The following is a 22873-nucleotide window of genomic DNA, read 5'->3' as shown; positions in this document are numbered from 1 at the left end:
ACTCCTCAGCTCTGCTGTTCTGGTGCAAAACAAACCTTAGCCACAGGTAGGCCACACTCTCCAGCTCTGCTTTCTGGGTGACAGGGGTTCAGGCACCTGGGACCCGCCATGTGTCACAGTCACATTTTCAGCGGTGGGCAGGGCTGTTTTCCCAACAAGTTGCACTTGGCCTTGGATCGCTAACCCTGTTCTAGGAGGCTGGCTGGGCATGAGTCCCCTGGAGTCCCCTAAAGTCCCCGGGCAGAGGCTCATGTGCCCTGGAATCCATACCTCCCGGCCCCCAAGCAGTGGGGCAATTAGTAAATCGTGCCCCTGGGGGCCTTGCAGCTAAGACCCAAGTGAGTGGCGCTCTGTCCCTTATTCAAACGACCAGGAAACCCAGTCGTGGGAGACGGGGGATTCACCCCGGTCACACAAACTCAGTTCAGACTTCCTGGGACAATGTGACCTGCTCTTCATCACTGTCAGTGACAAGGGAAAGGCCTCAGGTAGGAGGGGTGTGCGGGCAGGAGGACCTGTTGGGTCACACTAGCCTCGCCTGTCAAGGAGCAGCTCTGGGTGACACATGGCCCACGTGTGTCACCTTTCAGCTCGTAAGAGAAGGTCCCTTTGGGAGCACTGGCTTCTGTCCTTCGATGGAGAGCCGACTGCGTGCCAAGCACAGCAACCCTACGAGTCAGGTTGGGAAAGCCGGGCACAGAGAGGCCAGGGCAGTTTCCAGGTCACACAGCAGGTAGGGGCAGAGCTGGGGTCTGATGCAGACCTGATGCCCAGGCCCACCCTCTCTACTTCCCCAGGAGCCATCATGACACATGCCAGTGTCCCTCGGAGAGGTACCAGCTATCAGCCCCGGGAGCCATCCCTGCCCAACAACCAGGCAGTCATAAAAGGGAGGAAGGACAGGGACGTCTCCTGGGTGCCAGGCTGGGTTTGAATCCTGGCTCTGTCTCCGGGTGAGGGTGTCTCCGGGTGTCTCCGGGCGAGGGCACGAGACGTCAACACTCTGGGAGTTTTAGGGTCTCCTGCAGGATGGGGGGTGTGGCTGCTGGCAGCAAGGGGGCTCCCTGGGGAGCTGGCCACGCTGCCGATGTGGCGAGGGCTGGTCAAATAAAAGGAAAGCAAGCTGGACGTGAACCTCCGTGGGGGACTGGCAAAGATACGCTGTGGGACACCCTAAGCTGCAGGTCACAGGATGACATGTGGAAAAGTTCTGGGAGTACAAAGGCAGTTGCAAAACATTCCGCACGCAGTGTAATTCTATTTCTGAGAGAGGAAGATGTATGCAGAGCGCCACCAGCTTTGTGCTCGTGTGTACCTGACGATGCACAAAACAGTTCTGCCAGGATACACCTCAAACAGAGTCAGCAGGCGCCCGTTGGGCTGGGAACACTGGCCAAAGGCACATCAGTCCCATTACAGCTTTAATTGGTCATCTAGAGGATGACTTCCTGTGTTGTTTTTTGAACCTGAACGCTGCGGATGAAGTTACTGACTTAGTGTCGTTTTTCCTAGGTGAGGTTCCCCAGGACGGCAGCCCTGTGCTCAGGTGTTGGGGGGGAGGCTGTCACAGCATCTACAGCCTGCTGGTTGGCAAAAGGTGTAGACTGGTGTGTATTCCCAGGGAGGGATGCAGTGGCCACTCACAGGAGATGCTGACCGTTGGGGAACCCAGGCAAAGTTCTATAGGAGGACTTATCATGTTGTTGTTCCAGTTTTTCCATGGGTTTGACATTTTGAATATAAAAAATTTCAGACCGTGTGACCCGGAAGAGATGGTGGAGTGCCAAAGAGGAGGGCCAAGCATCGGGGAGATTTGGAGAGAAGGTGGTATTTCAGCTAGTGGGGTAAGGGGGCAGGGTGGGGTGTGGGTGAGCCCTGAGGGTGCTGGGCAGGTGGGCTGAAGGCGCTGGACAGCTCAGGTGAGGCCTTTGAAGGCCAGGAGGTTTGGATTTCTTTCTATTGTTTAAAGGGAGCCAGAAGAGATGATCTTTGAGCTGGGGTGTGCCATGGCTGAGTGGGCAATGAAATGCTCAGACCGTCCGGTTGCTGCCTACGTGGGCCTGGCCTGGCTTAGCCTGTTCCCTTCCCCCATCCCCGCTGCACCCCCTCTCCTGTTCCTGTGGCCAAGTCCTCTCCCTCCTTGCTCCAGGACATTCTACCTGTCCGGGTGCTCGGCGGGGCCCTATTTCAGGATGGGAGTCTTGCAAGAAATGGGGTTGAGTCACAGTGTCCCTCAGGGGTCTGGACCCCCAAGATGTCCCCGGGGGGGTGTCCCCATTCCCTCTGTGACCGCAGAAAAATCTCTGAACATATTTCCTCATCTGTAAAGCAGGACGGTAATGCATTGTCTCGCCAGCAGAGGCGCTGGGGAGTGGAACACTCCAGCACCTGGACTGGAGGCTGTCAGAACACATTGGCCCCTGTGACTGCATCTGTGGCCCCAACAAGTGGCCGTGGCCAGGCGCCTGGAGTGGGCACTGCCCATGGACCATGGCCTGCTCTAGGCCTTTGCCTCAGTGCTATTCACGGTACTGTTAACCAGTAAAACGCCCTTGTCTGGTTGGTAAGTTGCCTTGAGCCCCTCCCACTGCCTGGCTGCCTGCCTGGAACTGCTCCCCACTTTCCCCAAATTCAGCAACTAAAAGGTTAACATCTGGTGCAGCAGGGAGCCTCCAGGATGCTGTGAAATAGTTCAACTATGCATCTCAGTTTCTCCTCTAGCCAAATCAATAGGGAAGGAGAAGTCCTGAGGCGTGAAGGAGGGGCCACCAGGGAAAAAACGAAGGGCCCCTAGGGAATGAATGAGAGGTCCTGTAGTACTTTAACGTCTTTGCCACTATGTGTCTGGAAGTGTACCAAGGCAGAGGCCATTGAAAATCCTCCCGGTCAACAGAAGGCAACAAACCCACACCACTGGCAGAGCACCTACTAGGTGGTGGAGCACCTACTAGGTGGTGAACCTTGCACTGCCTGCCAGGGGAAAATGGAAGAAGCCATCCAGGGAGCTCACGTCCCAGAGCCATGCAGGCAGAGGAGACTGGACCATATTGCCAGACGGTAATATTGCCTTTGGCAGCCTAATGTTCTTTCTTTTCTTTCTTTCTTTCTTTTTTTTTAAAGTCTATTTATTTATTTTGAGAGAAAGAGACAGAGAGAGACACAGAGAGAGAGAGAGAGAGAGACAGCATGAGTAGGGGAGGGGCAGAGAAAATCCCAAGCTGGTTCTGCACAGAGCCAATGCTGGGTCTGAACCCACGAAACTAAGAGCTCACGACCTGAGCCAAAATCAAGAGTCAGATGCTTAACCGACTGAGCCACCCAGCTGCCCCCAGAGCCTGACTTTCTCTGTCACAGCTACTCTGACTCTGTTTTCTCTCCAAAGCAGCTGTAGACAATACATAAGTGAACGGTATGGCCATGTTCCAATAAAACTTTACAAACACAGCATAGAACAGAGATCCCAGAAATAAACCCTCACATACATGGTCAAATGGTCTGAGACAAGGGGGCCAAGAGCACTGCAGGGTGAAAGGTCAGTGTTCAACGAATGGGGTCATGGAAACTGGATTCCACATGCAGAAGAATAAAGTCAGATCCAAACGTCACACCATATAAAAAATTAATTCAAACAGATCAAAGACCTAAACATTAGAACTGAAACTATAAAAATCTTAGAAACATACAGAAAGCTTTATGACACTTTATGACACCAGGGTGTGGCAATTATTATTTTTTTGGATATAATACTAAAGCAGTCAGAGACAAAACATACACAGGACCCAAGGGAAAAAAACAGCTACGCCAGAATTCATCAAAAGTACAAACTTTTGTATATAAGGGGACGCGTCGACAGAGCGAGAAGAAAACCCACGGAATGAGAGGTAATATTGGTAAATCATGAATTTGGTAAGGGATTGAGATCCAGAATAAAGAGCTGTTAAAACTCAACAAGAAAAAAACAACAACCCAATGAAAAAAACGTATGAAGGGCTTGAACGGATACACATGACCGGAATGCACATGAAAAGATGCTCAACTTAGGCAAATGCAAACCAAAACCACAATGAGATACCACGTCGCACCCAAGCGATGGCGGTTACCAAAACCCAGAACAGCACTGGGCAAGATGTGGGGGAAATGCGTGCACTGCTGGTGGAACGTAACCTGGTGCAGCAGCTGTGGGAAACAGTAGGGCGGTTCCTCAAAAAACTTACTGTAGAATTATCATTACAATCCAGCAATTCCACTTGCGGGCAGGTACCCGGAAGAATGGAAAGCAGCGTCTCAAAGAGACATCTCTACACCACGCTCAGAGCACCGTGATTCACAGTGGCTGAAAGGCAGAAACGAGCCAAGTGTCCAACGATGGATGAATGGAGAGAACAAAACGTGACCGAGCCATACGATAGAGTATCACGCAGCCCTAAAAAAGAAGGAAGTTCCAACACATGCTGCGACGTGGATGAACGTTGAGGACATTATGCGAAGTGAAATGAACCCATCACAAAAGGACAAACACTGCATGACTTCACTCGTATGAGGTCCCTAGAGTCATCAAACTCAGAGACGGAAAGCAGAATGGTGGCTGCAGGCGCCGGGGTGGCGGGGGGAGGCGGGGGAGAAGCCTGGGGAGATGTGTTTAATGTGGACAGGGTTTCAGTTTGGGGAGATGGAAAAGTTCCGGAGGTGGATGGTGGGGACGGTTACTTATGCCTCTCCACCTCACACCAATGGTTAAAATGGCGAATATTATGTTATGTAGATTTTAAAAAGGAAATGGAAAATAAAAAGCACCTCCCCACGTGAGCACACTGTTTGGTCCCTCCAACCCCATCCTTCGAAAGGGACCCAGAGAACTGGACCCTCACACAGTGCACGTGGGGCAGTCTGGCTTCCGACGGGCACAGGATGAGGGCGGTGGTAGGGATACTGATCACGCTGGACGACGATGAGGCTGACTATGGGGTGCCAGGATTAAGGGTGGGTTGGGGGGCGCCTGGGTGGCTCAGTCTGTTTGCGTCCGACTTCGGCTCAGGTCACGATCTTGCGGTGTGTGGGTTCGAGCCCCGTGTCGGGCTCTGTGCTGACGGCTGGGAGCCTGGAGCCTGCTTTGGATTCCGTGTCTCCCCCTCTCTCTCTGCCCCTCCCCACTCACTCTCTGTCTCTCAAAAACTGAATAAACATTAATAAAAAAAAAAAAGAGTGGGTTGGAACCCTGATTTTCCAACGTGGCGTGGGCTTTGCTTTTCCCAGCACAGCACAGCACAGCACAGCATTTCTGTTGGCCTCTCTGTCAGCACAGAAGGCCATCACACCCTACCTTGTGAGCTAAGGACCATTTCCTGGGTTCTCTGTGGGCCCACTTGGGAACCGGTCAATGACTCGGGTAGGGGCAAAGGGCAGACCCCTTCCTGCTCCCCACTTTCCTAGGAAGGCTTTCAGAACTCTTTTTGGCCACGGGGGCATGCTCTTTGGAAGGCACTCCTTTGGCACAGGGACAGTGTGAGGACGTAACGCACAAGGGCCTGCCGCTGACACTCCAGCTCAGGGAGAAGGGTGTGCATGGGGCTGACTGCGCAGTCTCCAGCGGTAGTGACCTTCAGGCCCCAAGAGACAGGGTGAGGGCTCTCTGTCCCTCTTCCTCCCTCCCTCCAGACCTCACTGGATCCTTAGGATCACTCTGAGAGGTGGTGACCGTCGCTGTGTCCCATTTACAGATGAGCAACCTGACGCTTGGTGGGAGCAGGCATTCTCAGCCCCAGCCTCTCTGACTTCAACTTGTGTTCCTCATGCCTGGCCTCTCCTGTCAGGATGAGACAGAGCGCACACAGGGCGAGGGAGCAAGGGAGGGTCCCAACTCCAGATCCCAGCTCCGTGGCTCTTAATCTGTGTGCCCTTGGGCAGGCATGGGACCTCTCTGGTCTCCTTGAACTCCTCGTCCCCAAGGCCTCCGCGTGGCACACATTCAATTAATGTTAATTCTTCCTCTTCCCTTCCCAAAGGAGGAGCTGCTCGTAGTCTAGAGGGAGGAGGCAAACATTTAACTAAGAAGAATTTAGAACACAATCTGAGACGGGGCTGCATAGAGCAATGAGCAGAGGGATCTCGGAGCACCAGGGAAAAAGACAGTGCCAGCGGAGGAGTCTCTCGGGCAATAAAGCAGGACGCATGAGAACTGCCGGGCCCCTGCCTGCACTCAGCTGCCCCCGAGGGCACAGCCCAGGCTTGCTTCAAAGTGGTGGCACCAGGCAGGGTGAGATCGGCCGCCTCTGCGGGGCCTCCTGGCCGACCTCGGCCATGAGTTAAGTGCTAGCTCTCCCTTCTCCCAGAACTTACCCTGCCCTGTTAGGGATTAAGTGCGGCTCCAGGGAAACCCAGACAGACTAAGTGAGACTTAAACAGATGGAAGCAGAAAGCGGTGCTGTTGAAATCTCGCTCACCTCGTGCCTGCTTTGCCCCCAGCACTCTGCAACCCCAGACCGCAACTTTCCTGTAGTCCTGGGTCCCAGAGGAGGACAGCATCACCACCATCATCATCAGCCATGATTAGAGCAGCAGCTGTCCCTTCTGCGCCCATCCCAGACACTCTGCACCAGAGGCCAGCAGGACACGGCCCCCAGGCCACATCTGGCCCACCGGCTGTTTTCCTAAGGTCTCACTGGAGTGCAGCCACACACCCACCGTTGACATGTCGTCAGTGGCTGGGGCATCTGCAGAATTGAGTGGTGACGACAGACTGTATGGCCCACAGAGCCTAAAATATTTCCTGTCTGGCCCTTGACAGAAAACATTTGTTGATTCTGTTCTATATCTGTCTCATGTACTCCTCACAGCCTCCCGGGAAGCCAATGTTACTACTCTCATTTGACACAGGAGGGCCCTAAGGCTTGGAGAGGGGAGGCCGGCCCCATCGGGACAGGGCTTCATCCTGTTCCCAGCATACACGGCAGGGCCAGGCAGAGAACAGCTGCTTGGTGACTATTTACTGAAAGGATAGACAGACATATGGACGCATGACACGACTTGAATGAACCACCCTACTCTGCACGGACCCTCCTGGCCCCTGTAGGGATAAGGTGCTCGCTGCCCCAGGGACCAAGGCCCTACGCAGAGCTGTGCACCCGTAAGCTGACGTGCTCTGAGATGCCACCTGTCAAGGTCCTGGGCAGCCAGGGCACAACAGGGCCAAGGCCAGTCCTGAGTGGACAAGCAGGGGTGGCCAGGGAGGCACAAACCGGCTGTTTTTGTCTCTGGAGGATGATAGGCTTGGGGCCTGCTTTGGGGCGGTGCCATCTACAAAGAGCAAAAGGGAAAGAACGGGGCTAAGAGTCCCTGGCCCACAGGAAGTAGGTGCTCCCCTCCGCGGAATCAGCGGAGCGTCGCAGGGGCTGGGCACTGGGCCAGGCTGCGGAATTCCTGGCTCTGACAATGGAGGGAAGAGACCAGGGGCTGCCGGGTGAGCTGGGCGTTGTGCAGCCCTCCAGAACTTACCCCGGGCTCAGGGCACTGCTAAGGCAGCAGGAGACTGAAATGGGCCCTCCATCCAAACTAAAGACCACATCCCTCAAGGCTGGGTGGAAATAATCCAGGTCTGCCAGAGGCAGGCAAGAGCTCCTAGCACCTGCCCTGGGTCAGGCCTGCCTGCAGGATGTCCGCTTTCCAGCGAGGGGGATGACAGTAAACCAAATCTGGCACACGGTGACGTGCACTGTGGATAGAAATACCCTCTCAGGGGAAGGGGTTAATGTTGCAAGTACAAACAGGCTGGTCAGGGAAGGCCCCCAGGAGATGAAACCATGTAAAGACTTGATGGTGAGGGAGCCACGCAGGTGTCCGGGGGGAAGAGTGAGCCAGGCAGAAGGCATTGCCAGTGCAAAGGCCCTGGGGCAGGAGTGTGCCTGGAACCCAGCCAGTGACCGCAGGAAGAGATGAGGGCAGAAGGATGATGGGGCAGATGATCAGGACCATGAGGGTTATGGGGAGGACGCTGTTTCTCACTGTGCGTGAGGAGGGAGCCCATGGTAGGGGGCTGAGGGGCTGGCACTGACCTAGCTTTTATCGGGATCCCTCTGGCTGTCCAGTGGAGAATGGACTGAGTGTGAGAAGGAAGGAAGGAAGGAAGGAAACAATGAATGAATGCATAGAGGGGCTGGGGAGGGGAACCAGGAGCTGAACAGAGCTGCACACTCAGGAGACACACAGGGGTAAGGCAGCATGTGGGTCGCAGACTGCTAACTGTGCCCTGCAGGATAACCAGTGCTCTCAAAGCTGGAGCTCAGCACAGACTCCCAGGAAGAGTATTTCCACTAGGTCCCCACCAGCGGCTTCACTTTGCTGCCCAGGACCCTGGAGCTCAGAGAGTGGTGGACCTTGCCGAGGTCACATGGCCTCATTGCTGGATAGGTTAGGAGGCGAATCCACATCCTCCTCACCACGACACCAGGCTCTGGGCCCTCCAGGGGGCAGCAGCATCCCAACTCCTCGGATCCACCAGGAGCTCCTTCACTCCTTCAGCGTCAGTCTAATGAAGGAGGAGGGCTTGGAGAACGTGCAGGCTGGTGACCCTTTCCCACTGAGAGGAACGTCTTCATGCGCGCGCCCAGTATGAGGTGTGCTGGGTCTCCTGCATGCCCCATGGGACAGGGCTCGAATTTACCGCTCTCTTTATTTTAATAAAGACCATTCAGGGCCCTGAAAGTTAATCTCCCAGGAAGACAATTACATGTCAAATAATACACCCACTGAGCAAATGATTAAGAAAAACCCAGCCAAGAAGGTTTTGCACAGGCTAAGTCTGAGATATGTGAGCTCAACATGGAAGGCCTCGGAAGGTTATTACCAGGTGGAAACGAACACAGGCGTACGGGTGAGGCAAGGGAGTCTATTTCTAACGTTTGCCCCCACCCCCCACCCCCGCAACTCGTTTCAAACCCGAAAACAGCGTCTGTTGGGAAAGTCAGTCTTCTCTGTCCCCTAGTAAAAGCAGACAAGCCCTGAGCTGAGGGGTCGCAAAGGGACACGGCTTGTGGGTGTGGTCGGCCCCACGCAAGTCAGGCTGGCCTGAGTCAGTGGCCAGCATACAACCACGAGGGTTCACATCTAAATGTGGCCTGTGACTTCTGAAATGTTGGGGGCCAGTGTCCCTATCGGCGATGATTGGCGGCAATGGAGAAGCCAGCTGAGTCCTTAGATGGGCCCAAGTCTCCCCACCAGCCAGCCTTTCTCCGTTATGTGGTAATGTGGCCCCAGCAGCTCTGAGTTTGCACTCCGGATCCAGCCTTCAGGTGTGGACAGTGAGGCCCAGAGACGTCAAGCAAGTTGCTAGGAGTATAGTGCGTGACGGAACATGGAACCCAGGCCCAGTTCTGCGCCCCCCAGTACCCTACTCTGCCCTGGGCCCGTAGCAGGTCTGCCGCTTGGCCTGGAGTCAGGCTGATCAATCTGGGTTATCATGGGACTTGCTATATGTAGAACAAAGGCTGACCAACTACGGGTCTTGAGCCAAATGTGGCTTGCTGCCTGCTTTTGTAAGTCAAGTTTTGCTGGAACACAGGCATGCTCACTTCTGTCTGTATCGGGGTATGGCAGCTTTTGGACGAGAGCAGCCCAAGAGATGCTGCCCACTCAGGCCAATCCAGCTGCTTAGTGTGGGTTCCCTCCAATCCTCAGTCTGGCAACCCTTTTGTGCCCTGAGGAGGCTCACATTAGGGTGCATGGCCCCTTTGCAAGGCTGTGAGGGTGAGCAGCCTGTGGGGGCAGGGGGAGGGTGGTGATAGCGGAACGTCAGGACCCCATTTATAGATCAGGTCATCCTGGTTGCTTTAGTAAGCTGTGACTGCTGGGGGAGGGCAGCTTCTCAGGGGTCTTGATGAGCTCACCAAACTGCGCCCCTAAAGCGGGGGAGTCTAGGACTCCAGAGTGTTAACCATTGGAAGTTGTGCTCAACTCCTGAACCTCAGTTTCTCTGCCTATAAGGGGGGCTCATATTCAATGATTCCTGAGGCCCTGCTCTGCCAGAATAGTCTATGGATCTCAATAAAGACCCACAGGACTCTGACAGGTGGTGAGCAGTGGCTCCTCTGTAAAGTGGGGCTATTAGTGGCACCTCCCATCCTCCCTCCCCTCACAGCCACAGTGGATTGCAATTGTGCAAACCGGAGATGCCCAGACTGTGAAGAGGTAGACAGGGCTCACACACAGAACTCAAGAAAGGGCACCGGTAGGACTGCCATTGGTGGCATAACTGGCAAATGTCATGGGCAGTGACCCCACCCCTGACTCATGAGCAGAGGAGCTCTCAGGTGCACCTCCCATGGGAGCTCCTGGCTCCCCTAGGCTTCTCTGGCTCAGTCATGAGCCCTGCTTCCTTCTGGTGGCCCCTGGTTTATTACATCTGTTTTCCATCCTTTTACTTTTAACATATTTTCATCTTTATATTTAAGGTATTTCTTGTAGGTAGTACATAGTTCTTGCTTTTTAAAAACATCTAATCTGGGGTGCCTGGGTGGCTTGGTCAATTAAGCGCCGGACTTCAGCTCAAGTCATGATCTCACAGTTTGTGGGTTCCAGCCCTGTGTTGGGCTCTGTGCTGACAGCTCAGAGCCTGGAGCCTGCTTTGGATTCTGTGTCTCCCTCTTTCTACCCCTCCCCTGCTTGCTTTCTCTCTCTCTCTCTCAAAAAGAAACATTAAGAAAAAAACCCCCACCATATCTGACAATCACTGCCTTTTAATTAGTGTATTTAGGCCACTTACATTTAATATGAATACTGAAATGATTAGACATATCTGTTTGTTTTCTTTCTATCTCATTGGTTCCTTGTTCTATTTTTCTTCTTTTCCTAACCCTTTTTTAAAATTATTTGAATATTTTTTGTGACTGCATTAGAGTTTAATCTTTACAAGTTAAAAAAAAATCTTGCATGTTTATACACAACCTGTTGAACATATGGCATGCAGTTATAATAACTATTTTAATGGCCTTTTCTGCTAATTCTAGCATCAGTGTTTATTTTGGGCCAGTTTGATGAATTTTTCTTCTCCTATGGGTCATATTTTCTTGCCTGTTTCCATGCCATAAAACTTTTCACTGGACGTCAGACTTTGTGAATTTCGCCCTGCTGGATATTTTTGTATTCCTCTAAACCACCTTGAGCTTTGTTCTGGGACATGGTAAGTTATGTGGAAATAACTTGATCCTTTAGTGTCTTGTTTTTAAGGTTGTCAAATTCAGCAGTGCTTGGTTTAGGGCTAATCCTTTCCTACTACTGGGGCAAGTCTGTTCAGAATACTTTAGCCAATGTCCCAGGCATCATGAGGTTTTCTAGTCTGGCTGGTAAGAGCAGACACTTGCTACCTCCGACTTCTTTTGGATAGTTAATTTCCCAGTCTCTCTCGCACATGTCCTAGCCAGCACTCCACTGAATACCCAAGGGAGAAACTCTGCAGATGTCCTGAGTACTCGCTTCATGCCGTGCAGTCCTCTTTGATACTTGTGGTGAGCTCTAGCTGCTTTGGTCTTTCCAGACACTCAGCTCCACCTCTTTAACTCAGGGAGGACTCCAGGCTCTGTCCTCCCCTCCCTTACTACACACACACACACACACACACACACACACACACCACCTGCCAAGTTGGGTCATGACCTCTTCCCAAGGAAGATGCTCAGAGCACCACTGAGATCACTTCCCTCCTCTCAGGGATCACTGTCCATTGTTGCCTGATGTTCATTCAGTGTCTTCAAAACCTGTTTCATGTGGTTTGTCCATTTTTGGGCTGTTTCAGCTGTCCCATTCTGTTGGAAGCCTGGTTTTGCACATCAAATGGGTTGTGTTTCTCCAGCAAATTTCAAGGAACGCCAGGGGATCCTGGAACTGGATCCCACATTACAAGCAGATGCTCCCTTCACACCTGAATCTCCTCCCCATGACCCCAGAAAGTGTGGGTCACCCCTCTGCTTTCTGATTACAAAAACGGGGAGGGGGTTGGAGCTCTTTCTAGAGATGAGAAAATGACACGTGTTTCTCTTGATGTCAACATTGCCGTGGCCAATGAACTTGCAGTGCAGGGGTAACACTCGGAGTGTCTAACCAGATGGGCCCTTTAGCACCTGTTGTGGCCAGAGGGCTGTGGCAATGGAGGAAAGGCTGGGAGAGCCGTCCTAGCTGGCCAGCAGCCTTGCAACGGCCTCCCACTCTGTCCAGGCTGTTGCAAGCACCGATTCAGAACATGTACCCAGATGATGGAGCTGGAATTTGCGGGAAGCTAACTTCCTGTCAGTGTGCAATGTCTCAGGCAGCGATGAGCCCCCATCCGTGGGAAGGTGCCAGCAGGAGCTGATCCTCCAGCAGGGACGTAACAGGAATGCTGAACTACACGGTGCCCTCTGCCTCTTCCATGTGGTACAGCTCTCACGACCACGTGCCGGGAGTGAGAATCCCACTTCATGGACTCACAGACCCTTCTCCCTTCTGGAGTGCATTTCCACAGAAATGCCGTGCACAGACCTGCGGCACCTCCCTGCATCGTCCCCGTGGTCCTGGGTGGCTACCATCCACGCCAGGCCTGGCACACGCTGCCTCGCTGCGGGGACTGGGCCACGCCTCACTCAGTCCGTGACATAACTGGCCGCTTCTGAGAAGGCGCTGTACCGAGTCACAAGGGTTAGCAAACTAGTTCAAGGTAATTTATGACCCTGGGATGCTCGGGTTTCTAAATACAACAGACCACTACAAACTGCAAAAGCTTCAAGCTCTCTCCCCAGAGGAGACGGCCCGGCCCAGCCCGGGGCAATGGTGCTGACGCCAGGTGGGCAGGACGAGCTGGCACACTCGCAGGCCAGGCTGGCTTAACTCACTATGAGCCCCAGGGAGGCACTCTTGGAGGCCTCGTGAAGACCGCTCCCCCCCCCCCCGCCGCCATTCTTCCCTCCCTTGTCTCTGGTATGCATGAGAAGGTGATGAAGGTTTTTCTCCTGCGCTGGGATGGCACCGAAACCACAGTGCATTCGGGGTTGCTACCTCCTAGTTGGCTTCTCTTTTTTAATGCTAATAATATTGATTTTGGGTACAGTGGATCTCAGGCAAGGGAAACTCCAGTAAACGAAAGCTGACTATAGCCAAACGTGGCTGATGTTTCTTTTTCCCTCAGGGTTGGCAGGTCCTGCCTGCCTTTCCATCTGCCCAGTGCTGGCCTTGAACACCCGGAGTGGCTTCTCTGCACGCTCTCCTGTGGGCTGCCTTCCTGCCTTGGTGCCTGCGCCCAGAGCTTGAGACCCATTTCTGTCTGCAAGAGGACTGTGGTCTCTGCCCTTGCTCCGCTGAGCTCTGGCTGCCGCCTGCATCCAGCATGCGTTCCCAGCACCCCCCGTCCCGGCTCCAGGCCGAGCTCATCTGGGGCCTGCTACCAGGTACAGTGACCCTCCCCTTCCCTTGCAGACATCAACTGTGAGTCAGCCCTGAACGCAGGTCCCCAGTATACCCATACCTTGCCAGCCTCATCCTCAGTGCACACTCCCAGCTAGGAGTAGGGATTCGGGGTGAGTGAGACACAGCCCCGTCCTCAGGCCTTGGCCTTTCTGACTCAGGAGGCTGACACACACGTGCGTCAATGAGGGACACAAGTACACTGACTTCTGTGACGGGGGCAGGGCGGTGAGCCTGGGAGAGCCCAGAAGAAGCCTGGAGGGCTTCCTGGAAGAGGTGGTGCCAAAGGTGTGCGATGTTCCATATGATCTCCGCAGTCCTTGGGTGTAAGCATCCCAGAGAAAGACACCTCCATGGGGACTGTTGAGTCTATCGCTACTGGCTAGGTGGCATTTGGTGACAAAGGAACAAATGGTCCGAGCTTCCTCTGCCTAGTCCTGGATTGTTGGGGGTCTGGTTTCTTCAGGGCGACAGAGACACAGCCATGGCTGACTGTTCTGGGGCCCTGGCTCCTGCCTTGCTCCTCTCTCCAGAACACGGGACACTGCGGTTGACCCCTAAACAGCTCTGTTCCTCCTGTCCCCTGTCTCCGTACCCTTTGCACTATGATGGGGCAGCTCTTCCCATCAGGGGTGGGGTCTAGATCCCCCCGCTTTGAATCTGCGCTGGCTCCGTGACTTGCTCTGGCCGACAGAATGTGGTGGAAATGATGCCGTGCCAATTTCAGGCATAGGCCTCAAAGAGCCTCGTGGCCTTGCGTGCCCACCCTCTCGGGACCCTGACACCACCAGGTGCAGAAGCCCAGACGGCCTCCTGGAAGAATGGGACACGTGTAGCCTACTCACCACCGCCCCTAGTCGCCCCGGCCAACAGCCAGCCGGCAATCAGCCGACCCCTGCCATTGACCACACATGCTTGAGGGAGCCCGGAAGACCTGCCCGAGCAGCTAGCTGCCCAGCTAAGTCAACAGTTGGTGCAAGCCGCTACATTTCGGGGTGGTTATTCCGCAGCAGAAACTAACTGATCCCGGCATCCCAGCATTTTGGGCAGGATGCACAGGCTGCAGGATCTATAGGCAGAGGCCTGGCTGCAGACAGATGGACTGGTGGCCTCGGGACCGTCACCTGGCCCTCATGTTTGCTGTCACCTGGGTTCTGCTCTACAGCTAGGATCTACAGTCAGCACAGTTACGACCAAGGTCTAGTTGGCCCGGGAGCGGCTGCGCCTAAGCCATCTGGCCTCCTCTGCGGTTTCCTGGACCTACCCAGGGCCTTCCAGCCGCTTTCCGTGACACTCCAGGTGAAAGCCAAATGCCTCACCATCCCACACGATGCTCCCTACTCCCACCCTGCTCCCAGCTTTGCGCCTCTCACTGCACTCCAGACACACCTGCCTGCAACCCATAAGACCCAACCTGACCTCCGGGCCTTTGCATGTGCAGCTCTCCTGACTAGCATGCTCTTCCCGGATACCCGCACGGCTCCCCCCCATTTCCTTCAGGCTCTGACCCAGTAGGTTTGTTAAACAAACCGGAGATCACAGATCTTTCTTACAAATGGCCTGCGTCACTCCCTGCACACTCCTCCCGCTTTATTTCTTTTCAGAGCAATTAGCATGACTGGGTGCAAAAGTGTCCACATTGTGAGACATCCAGTGGGAGCCAGGAAGGTCAGGAAGGGGGAGTGGGATGCTGAGAAAGACGTCGGCGTTGGGACCTTCATAGCATACAGCCACTGGCTGGGAGCCGATGTGTCCTGAAGCAGCCTGGCACCCCCCACTGCCAGACAAACCAGCAGAGACACCGTTGGCAGTGCTTCAGCCACATGTAGGAGCCGGTATCGCACTCGGCAGCACAAGCCCAGATTTATGGCCATGGCATAACTGCTTACAAGTGTCATGCAGGTGACACATGTTTGTCAAAAACACCTCGTCTTGAGGTGGCCACAGAGAGCAGTTCCTGGAACACAAAGGCCTTTGCAAAGCAAGGTGTCCCTGAGGCTCCTGCCTTCTGAAACCCCTTAATCGAGGGCCCAGCATTGAGGGCCCTTCTCAGAGTTTCTAGAGCCTACAAAAGAGAGAAGTCTCTAACTGGAGCTGGGACTCCCCGGCCGCAAACAGGAGCAACACCGGCTGGCTGGCTCAGCCTCGGAAGCTGGGGAGCGCACCCTCCAGGGCCAAGGAGGCCCAGGGCAGGCCCAGACCCACCATGGATCCAGGGTTCAGGGACAAAGCTCTTCTGCACTCCGTGAGGGGCCCCATGGCAGACCCATCCCCGGGTCTTGGACCAGTCACCAGGAGGGAGAGCTAGGGCCTGGTCGGGGTCCAAAGGGACCAGGCAGTCTCGTGGTACAAACTCAACCCTCCTCTGTGCTCCTGTTTCCTCATCCTCACAAAAAACATCCATGGATGGGGCGCTCGGGTGACTCCGTCGATTAAGCGTCTGACTCTTGCTGTCAGCCCAGGTCACGATCTCACAGTCAGGGGACCGAGCCCCACATCGGGCTCTGCACCGACAGCATGGAGCCTGCTTAGGATTTTCTCTGTCTCTGCCCCTTCCCCACTCTCTCTCTCTCTCCTTCTCAAAAAATGATAAAGAAAGAAACATAGAAAAAAATCCATACATGGCTACACAGGGCCTCCTGGGGCACCTGCACGTACCAGGGATCGCAATGGTAGAAAGAGGGAGAGGGGAGAACACGCGGACAGCAGGCATGAATGACTGCAGGTGTGCTACAAATGATCAGAGATCTGAAGAGCTCAGTACTTAGGAGTTTTAAAAAGGCTTCTTGACATGTGACTGGAGAAAGGCGGCCCAGTTAGTAAACGGTGCTGGGACATCAGAACCCATTCCAGACACATTAAAAATCTATATTTGAAAGAGAGAAGTTGAAGAGGGGGATATTGTGGGGGAATATCTTTGCAAACTTGGCGTTGGGAACAATTTCTTTACCAAGGTGTTAAAAGCTCAGTAAGCATTAAAAAAAAAACGATAGGTTTGACTGCAGTAAAATGTAAATTTCCTTTCACCAAATGACGGGTGAAAAGACAAGTCACTAAAAGCAGAAGGCCTCTGGCATATGTACAACTAGGAAAGGATCAGTATCCAGAATACATAAAGAAGTCCTACAAATCCACAGGAAGAAGAGAGGCAATGAGCAAAAAGACCACAGCAGGCATGTCGTAGAGGAGGAAACGGAGTGCACAGATGAACACGGGAAAAGCTGCCCGATGTCACGAGGATGCAGGGAAGTGCAAGGTAAGGTCCCCGTGAGAGATTTCACATCCATCAGGCTCACAGCGAGGAAGACATGTGACATCTGACAGCACCGAGGGTCTGAGAGGATGGAGATCAGCTGGCACCCGCGGTTGATGAGTGTGAAACCTGGTCTGGCCACACTGAAAACCGCTTTGGCCTTTTCTTGTTAGGTTGACCAGTCCCATGCCTTAGCACCCTGCAAATCCACTCCCAGGAGTCACACAAGGCACACCCAAGAAGAGTTCGTCGCAGCACTGTTAGCAAGAGGAGGGGGAGAGAGGAAATGACCCAGATACTCCCTGACAGAGCAATGCAAAAAGAAATTGTAGCACAGTCACACAATTTCTTTCCACACTGGTGACAGCAAACTCCAGCTACACAGCAGCACAGCTCAAGCTCAGAGAGAGGGAAATGTTGAGTACAAAAATGCAAATTTTTGAGATCTACGTACAGAGAGCAAGTTTTTAGAGCTTGAGAACGAAGAAGCAATCTAATGTTTAGGCTTATTCAGTCGGCCTGTGAGCAAGAGAATGGCAAACAAACAAACACCAAATTGCAGAGAGGGGTGACCTGCAGCCCGGAGAAGATGGAAGTGACTGGGAATGTTCTAGTTCTGGAGTTGAGCTGCGGGCCCACGGATGTTCATTGTCCCACCATCCTTCATAATGCACGAAACACACGAAGTATTAAAACAGAACAGAGGCAAAGGGGAAAAACAAGAAGAGAAACATGGTGTGGGTCCAGACACATCCAGTATGATTTCCTTGTCACACACATAGTTGACTGTTTTCACGTGGTGTCACGGGGGGTCCCAAGAGTTCCGTCGAGAGGCCAGAGCGGGAAGTGAAAGGACAGGCAATTGGACGAGGGCATTCTTCCCTCTGGGCCTCAGTTTCTCCGTATGCAAAATGAGGGGGTGTACCAGGAGTGCCAAATGGTTGGCGTGCATAACCCAGGCCTCCCCTTCCTCACCCGCTGCGGACACTACTCATGGATTGCAGCACTGTTTCACATGGAGCACAGACACGCAGCGTTGGGCTCCGCAGCTGGGCCCTGCAGGCTGCCGGGGATGCCAGTCTGAGAGGGCACACTAAATGATACCTACGTGCTGATCTGGAGAGACCCAGATCCCTCCAGCTGTGGCCTGGAAGGTTCTGAAGCCTCACCAGCAGGCACTAGCTAGTCTGAGAGGCAGGGGCCCTAGGGAGGAGCCGACTGGCTTTGGAACTGACCCTAGCCGGACCCTGGCAGCGTGCAGCCTCAGCGTCTACACTGCCCACGCCTGTGGCCTCCGGTCCGCCGCGGGAGGGCCCCTAGCCCCCCCATCATCTGACCAGAGCCCGTGCTCCCATCCGTCGGGTGGGCAGGCTCATGTCTACGCTCTGCGGGTGAGCTCTGCTGGACCTGAAAACGGCAAGACAGGCGGAGGGCCAGGAGGAGCTCAGCTTCACCCTCTAGCCCAGAGAGCCGTGGAAGCGGCCCCGTTGTGCCAGACTCAACCAGCTCTCCGAGTCAGGACGATGGCATTCCTTTCACCACCGCCTAGGCCTGCCTGGGCCTGCAGGCCTTTGCTCCTCTGCTCCCCTCCCTACCTGCCCCCCCCGCCCCCGCCTGTCCCCTCTTCCTCCCCTTATGGTCCCAGCTCACAAGACTCCTCCTTGGTTGTGCTATTCCATCTACCTCCCACCCCCCACCCCCCCAGTGAGCGCGGACATCCCTTCCTCTAGGCAACCACCACACAGAGGTCAGCTTTCCTGAGGAGAGCTTGTGTGCTGGGTCTGGTCCAGTTTCTGTGGGTGTCTGTCCCCTCCAGTATGGGGAGCCCAGCAGGGTCCACCTCACACCCGCATGAAGATAATACCATCAAACAGCCACAATTCCTTGGAATCAATGGGCTTCTCTGAGAAATGTCCACCTACTGCCTCAGCCGCACAGCCAGTGAGGTTGGCAGTCGGGGAATGGTACCTCCCTCCCTATTCCAACAGCGAGAAACTCCAGGGCCACAGAGGGGGGTGACTTTTCCAGCATCACTGCCCACCCTCCAACCTTCTGGGAGGCTGAGAAGCTTTTCTGTCATGTCCCATCAGGGCCCTCAAACCCCAGGAAACACCTCACTTCCCCAGAGCAGGGGCCTGCTGAGTGACCACAGCCCCTAATCATGGAGCATCTGCTTTCATCCTGGTCCCTGCGGATTCTTTTAACAACAAGATCACGCGGAGAGACATCATACCCAGGGACGTGATGCTTCGGCGATTCGTCTCTCTTTCATTTTGTTCACCTGACACACGTTTTAAATGACTACTGGGCTGTGTACACAGGAAGCCTTGATTCACTAGAAAGAACCGTGGCGGGTTTTCTTAGAAGAAGACAAAGTCAGGAATTTAAGGCATCCACACATGTCCATTGAGCAGAGTGGAGACAAAGATGTCTCTCCCGCTGCTGTGTCCGGGAACACAGCTGCCCACACACGCCCACCACACCCTCGGATCAGAGCCTGCCACTGATATCCACGGTGTGAAAGGGCTTGGAACCCACTGTCATCGTTATCACCATCCCTCCACACCAAGAAGCCAACACCATGAGCTAGCAAAGGCACTCCAACAGGAACACTCACTTGTGTTCCCAGGAATACACACAGACGCCAGATATTTACTTCTGGTTCCAACTTCTCCTGGGTTCATCCTCTTTCAAGTCCTGGAAACTCTGGGCACCACTTCTTGCCCTACAATCCCTCCGTCAGATCCCCCCATCGCCCACTCTCCCAGGAAGCTCCCCCCACCTGGACACCTCCAAATCCTCCTCAAAGCCATCTCTGACTCCCCCTCTTCCTGGCCTTCTCGCTGGCCTCTTTACACTAATTTCCTGCTAGAACGATCATAATGGGTTCAAATGCTGCCGCTTGCACACCTATCTCCCCCGTCACGGGGCAGGTTGTGGGAGCAGGGCGCAGGGCTGATGTACCCCCTTACCTCCAGCCCCTCAGCATGGGCCCGGGCACATGGGTGGGGGGTGGAGTAGGGCCTCAAAGAAGCATGATCTAAATCCCTGGGCTCTGTTTTCCTCCAACTTAGAGCGTAGTGAAAGAGCTCTAATGACAAAGAAGGTAAATTCTAGGCATTCTGAACCGAGACCAGGCCATCCTTTCCTGAGTACTTCACAGCGAAGCCAAGACCTCATTGGTGAGTAACTGTCAACTGCCCAACAGTGGGAGTGAAGAACTTTCCCAGGAGAGAGAGAGTCACAGACAAATGCTGTAAGGAGGGAGGGAGCAACCTGTGTAAGGACCGAAAGGCCAGTGGTGCCTCAGCAAAGCAATGGGGCGATGGGCAAGAGTTCATGGATTATGCGTATCGGTTAGGTTAGGATGGGTTACGCTGCGTAACACACAATCCTCTAAATCTCTGTGGCCTACAATAAAGTTTCTTTATGTCTCAGACTACATGCACATGTGGCTCTCCTTCGTCTCCTCTCCCCTCTGGACTCAGGTTGACAGAGCAGTCTGTCTCTATCTGGAATATTGCCATTGTCGTGGAAAAAGGAAAAGAAAAGTGGTAAATTACTCACCCTGGTTCTTCACGCGTGTGCTCACATCTGTTTTCACTGTTCAGCAGCCCCTCTGCCATGCCTGAGGACAACATGGGTCGTGCTGTATAATCCTCCAACCGAGCAGGGCACTTCGATACAGGGCACTGAATGTGGGGGAGTGGTAATCCAGTTCCACACCGTGCTTATGAGTTTGACGTCTTTCCTAGGATCAGTGAAATCTGTAGGGAGAGCTGGGACATCCACCGGCTGAGGTCTGGTCCCCAGTGGGTGCACAGGAAAGAGAGGGTGATATCCAGAGAGTTTCCACCCAGCTCATTCCTTCCCCACCAGGTGGGCAGTCCCTGGAAGGGGACCCGGGGCTCCCACTGCCCACACGCCATTGTGACCCACCCCCCGGGCTCCCGCTGCCCACACGCCATTGTGACCCACCCCTGGGTCCCCCGCTGCCCACACACCACTATGACAAATAATGACAAATCTACTTCATCTCAACCCCCGCAACATATATGCTGGCAATCATCCTCCACGCTTTTGGCCTGCCCAGATCCATCTAAAGGGTCTCATGGCTGAGGTTTCATTAAACAGCAAGAAATGGCATTTTCCTGGCCACAGCTAGCCCCTCAAGGTCCTGGAACCTTGAGTCCTAGAGTAAGTCTCCAAGGAATTCTGGCTGTCTCCCTAAACCGTCATGACGCCAGTGCTGCACTCCCTGCCCGTGGGACCTGTCCCCGTGCTTTAATAAAATCACCTTTTTGCACCAAAGACTTCTTCACGAATTCTTCCTTGGCCATCGGCTCCAGACCCACGAAACCCCCATCACTCCAACACTTCACCACCTCCACCTTGTGCTTCCTACAACTCCAAATCCAGCAGGTCACTATCCCGCCGACACTCCTCCAGCCTGTGAAGCTGATCTGGTCCCACCCGTCGCCCTGGCCAATCTCCTGTGCCATGTCCCCGGGCTTCCTGGAGCTCAGCATCGTTCCCTGCACTTAAAACGCAGGGACGGGGCTCCTGGGTGGGCCTCAGTGGCTCAAGCGTCCCACTCTTGGTCCCCACCATCTGTTTTGTGAGCTGGAGCCCCGCGTCGGGCTCCGAGCTGATAGCACAGAGTAGACTTGGGATTCTCTCTCTGTCCCTCCCCCACTCGCACTGTCCCTTCTGTTTCAAAACAAACATTTAAGTCCCTTTAAAGTTAAAAAACAAAATAAAATAAAGGCACGGACACGTGGCTCTCTTATGGCTCTCATTTATTTGCAGTTTTTTGGGGTTCTATTTTATTGTGTTTTTTGAATAATTTTTTGAATTTACCAAGAGTTTTGAGAACCCGATTTTTTGGCTCTAGGGACATCCTCCCTGGCTGCCTGTGTTCACTGCTGGTGTCGGAGTTTGTGGCTGGTGAGTTGCATCTGGGCCCGCTGATCGTGGTCCCTATGCTGGTCCCTTCGGAGGTCAGACTACTCTGCTCTGAGGACAGGCCTGTGCTGGAACAGGTTGCGATGGAGCTCCAGCAGCGGACTGTGGTTGGTGTGCTGATCTTGGGCTGGATGGTTGTCAACGTGTACCACAGGTTTTCACTCCCCAGGGACATGAAAATCCAAGCACTGTGTTCCCTGTTTTCCATATTTCGTTCCGCTTCCCAGAAGACTTCCCCCTCAAACGGCTCAAACCCGGTGGCCAAGCAGTACCAAACCACCCCCAGGCTCCAAGCGTTTGCGGAAGGGGTGTGCTCCCTTTGCTGCAGGAAGAGTCGCGGGGCAGAATAAGGGGGGCTGTCCCAGAAAGTGTGGAGTTTGTAGCCAGCAAACCGGATGCTCAGTCCAACCCCCGTGTGTTTTACCTTCAGCTTCTTGTCAAAAAGCAGTGTCTCCAGCTTCTGATCCCCGCCGATCATACCTTGTTGGTGGCAGTACTCCACAACCGATAACAGCTGGCAGAATTTGTCTGGAACCTCCTCCGTCACTTGGCCATGGTGCGTAAAATCGTCACACAGCTTGTCTCTGCTTACATATTTTGAAAGGAGGACTAACGATTTCTTCCTGTTGATCACCTTGAGTGACTTGACAATACTTGGGTGACTTGAGGTCTTCATATTCTGGGCTTCACGACAAAGTCCCTGGAGGCCAGCGGGGTCCTCCTGGGTTTTCCTGATGAACTTCACATCAGACTGCTTCCCGGTTAGGATGTACTGGGTCAGCTTCATCGTGGGGACGCTGCCCTCACTGGTGGTCTCGGGGATCTCGTAAATACAGACGTCCTCCTCACCAGCGGTAATGGCCTTACGCCCCTGAAGGATGGTGACCTACTAACTATACTAACGCTAAATAATGCTAATTACACGGACTATGCTAACCAACAATACCAACCTACAAAATTTGCCAATACTAACAATACTATGCTTATGAACTATACTAACAATATGAACTATACTAACAATATGAACTATACTAACTGTACTAAAACGCTAACACAAAAAAAAAAACAAATGAAAAACACACACGCGCACACACACACTCACACACACACACACACACAAAGAAAATGAAGGGAGGAAATGAAGAAAAATTGAGAAAAAGAAAAACTAAAAAAGAGAAAAAAAGGAAAAAGTAAAAACAGAAACAGGGAAAAAAAATTGGGAGAGAAAAGGAG

At 53.6% G+C, this 22873-nt stretch overlaps 2 protein-coding genes across 9 annotated transcripts in view; both read right to left on the bottom strand.

The window, feature by feature from the left end:
- Positions 1-22873, bottom strand: part of IQSEC1 (IQ motif and Sec7 domain ArfGEF 1) — a 689800-nt gene that overhangs the window by 438704 nt on the left and 228223 nt on the right. The window lies entirely within an intron of this gene.
- Positions 21458-22725, bottom strand: LOC123384132 (MAP/microtubule affinity-regulating kinase 3-like). Its single transcript, XM_045053206.1, has 2 exons — positions 22065-22725; positions 21458-21962 (listed from the first exon to the last, which is right to left on the bottom strand). The coding sequence occupies exons 1-2, from the start codon at positions 22425-22427 to the stop codon at positions 21471-21473; spliced, it is 855 nt and encodes a 284-aa protein (XP_044909141.1). The 5' UTR covers positions 22428-22725; the 3' UTR covers positions 21458-21470.

The sequence above is a fragment of the Felis catus genome, chromosome A2 (assembly GCF_018350175.1).
Source record: "Felis catus isolate Fca126 chromosome A2, F.catus_Fca126_mat1.0, whole genome shotgun sequence".
Lineage (NCBI taxonomy): Eukaryota > Metazoa > Chordata > Mammalia > Carnivora > Felidae > Felis > Felis catus.
The sequence above is the reverse complement of the archived record's forward strand: the minus strand, read 5'-3'. Positions and strand labels throughout refer to the sequence as shown.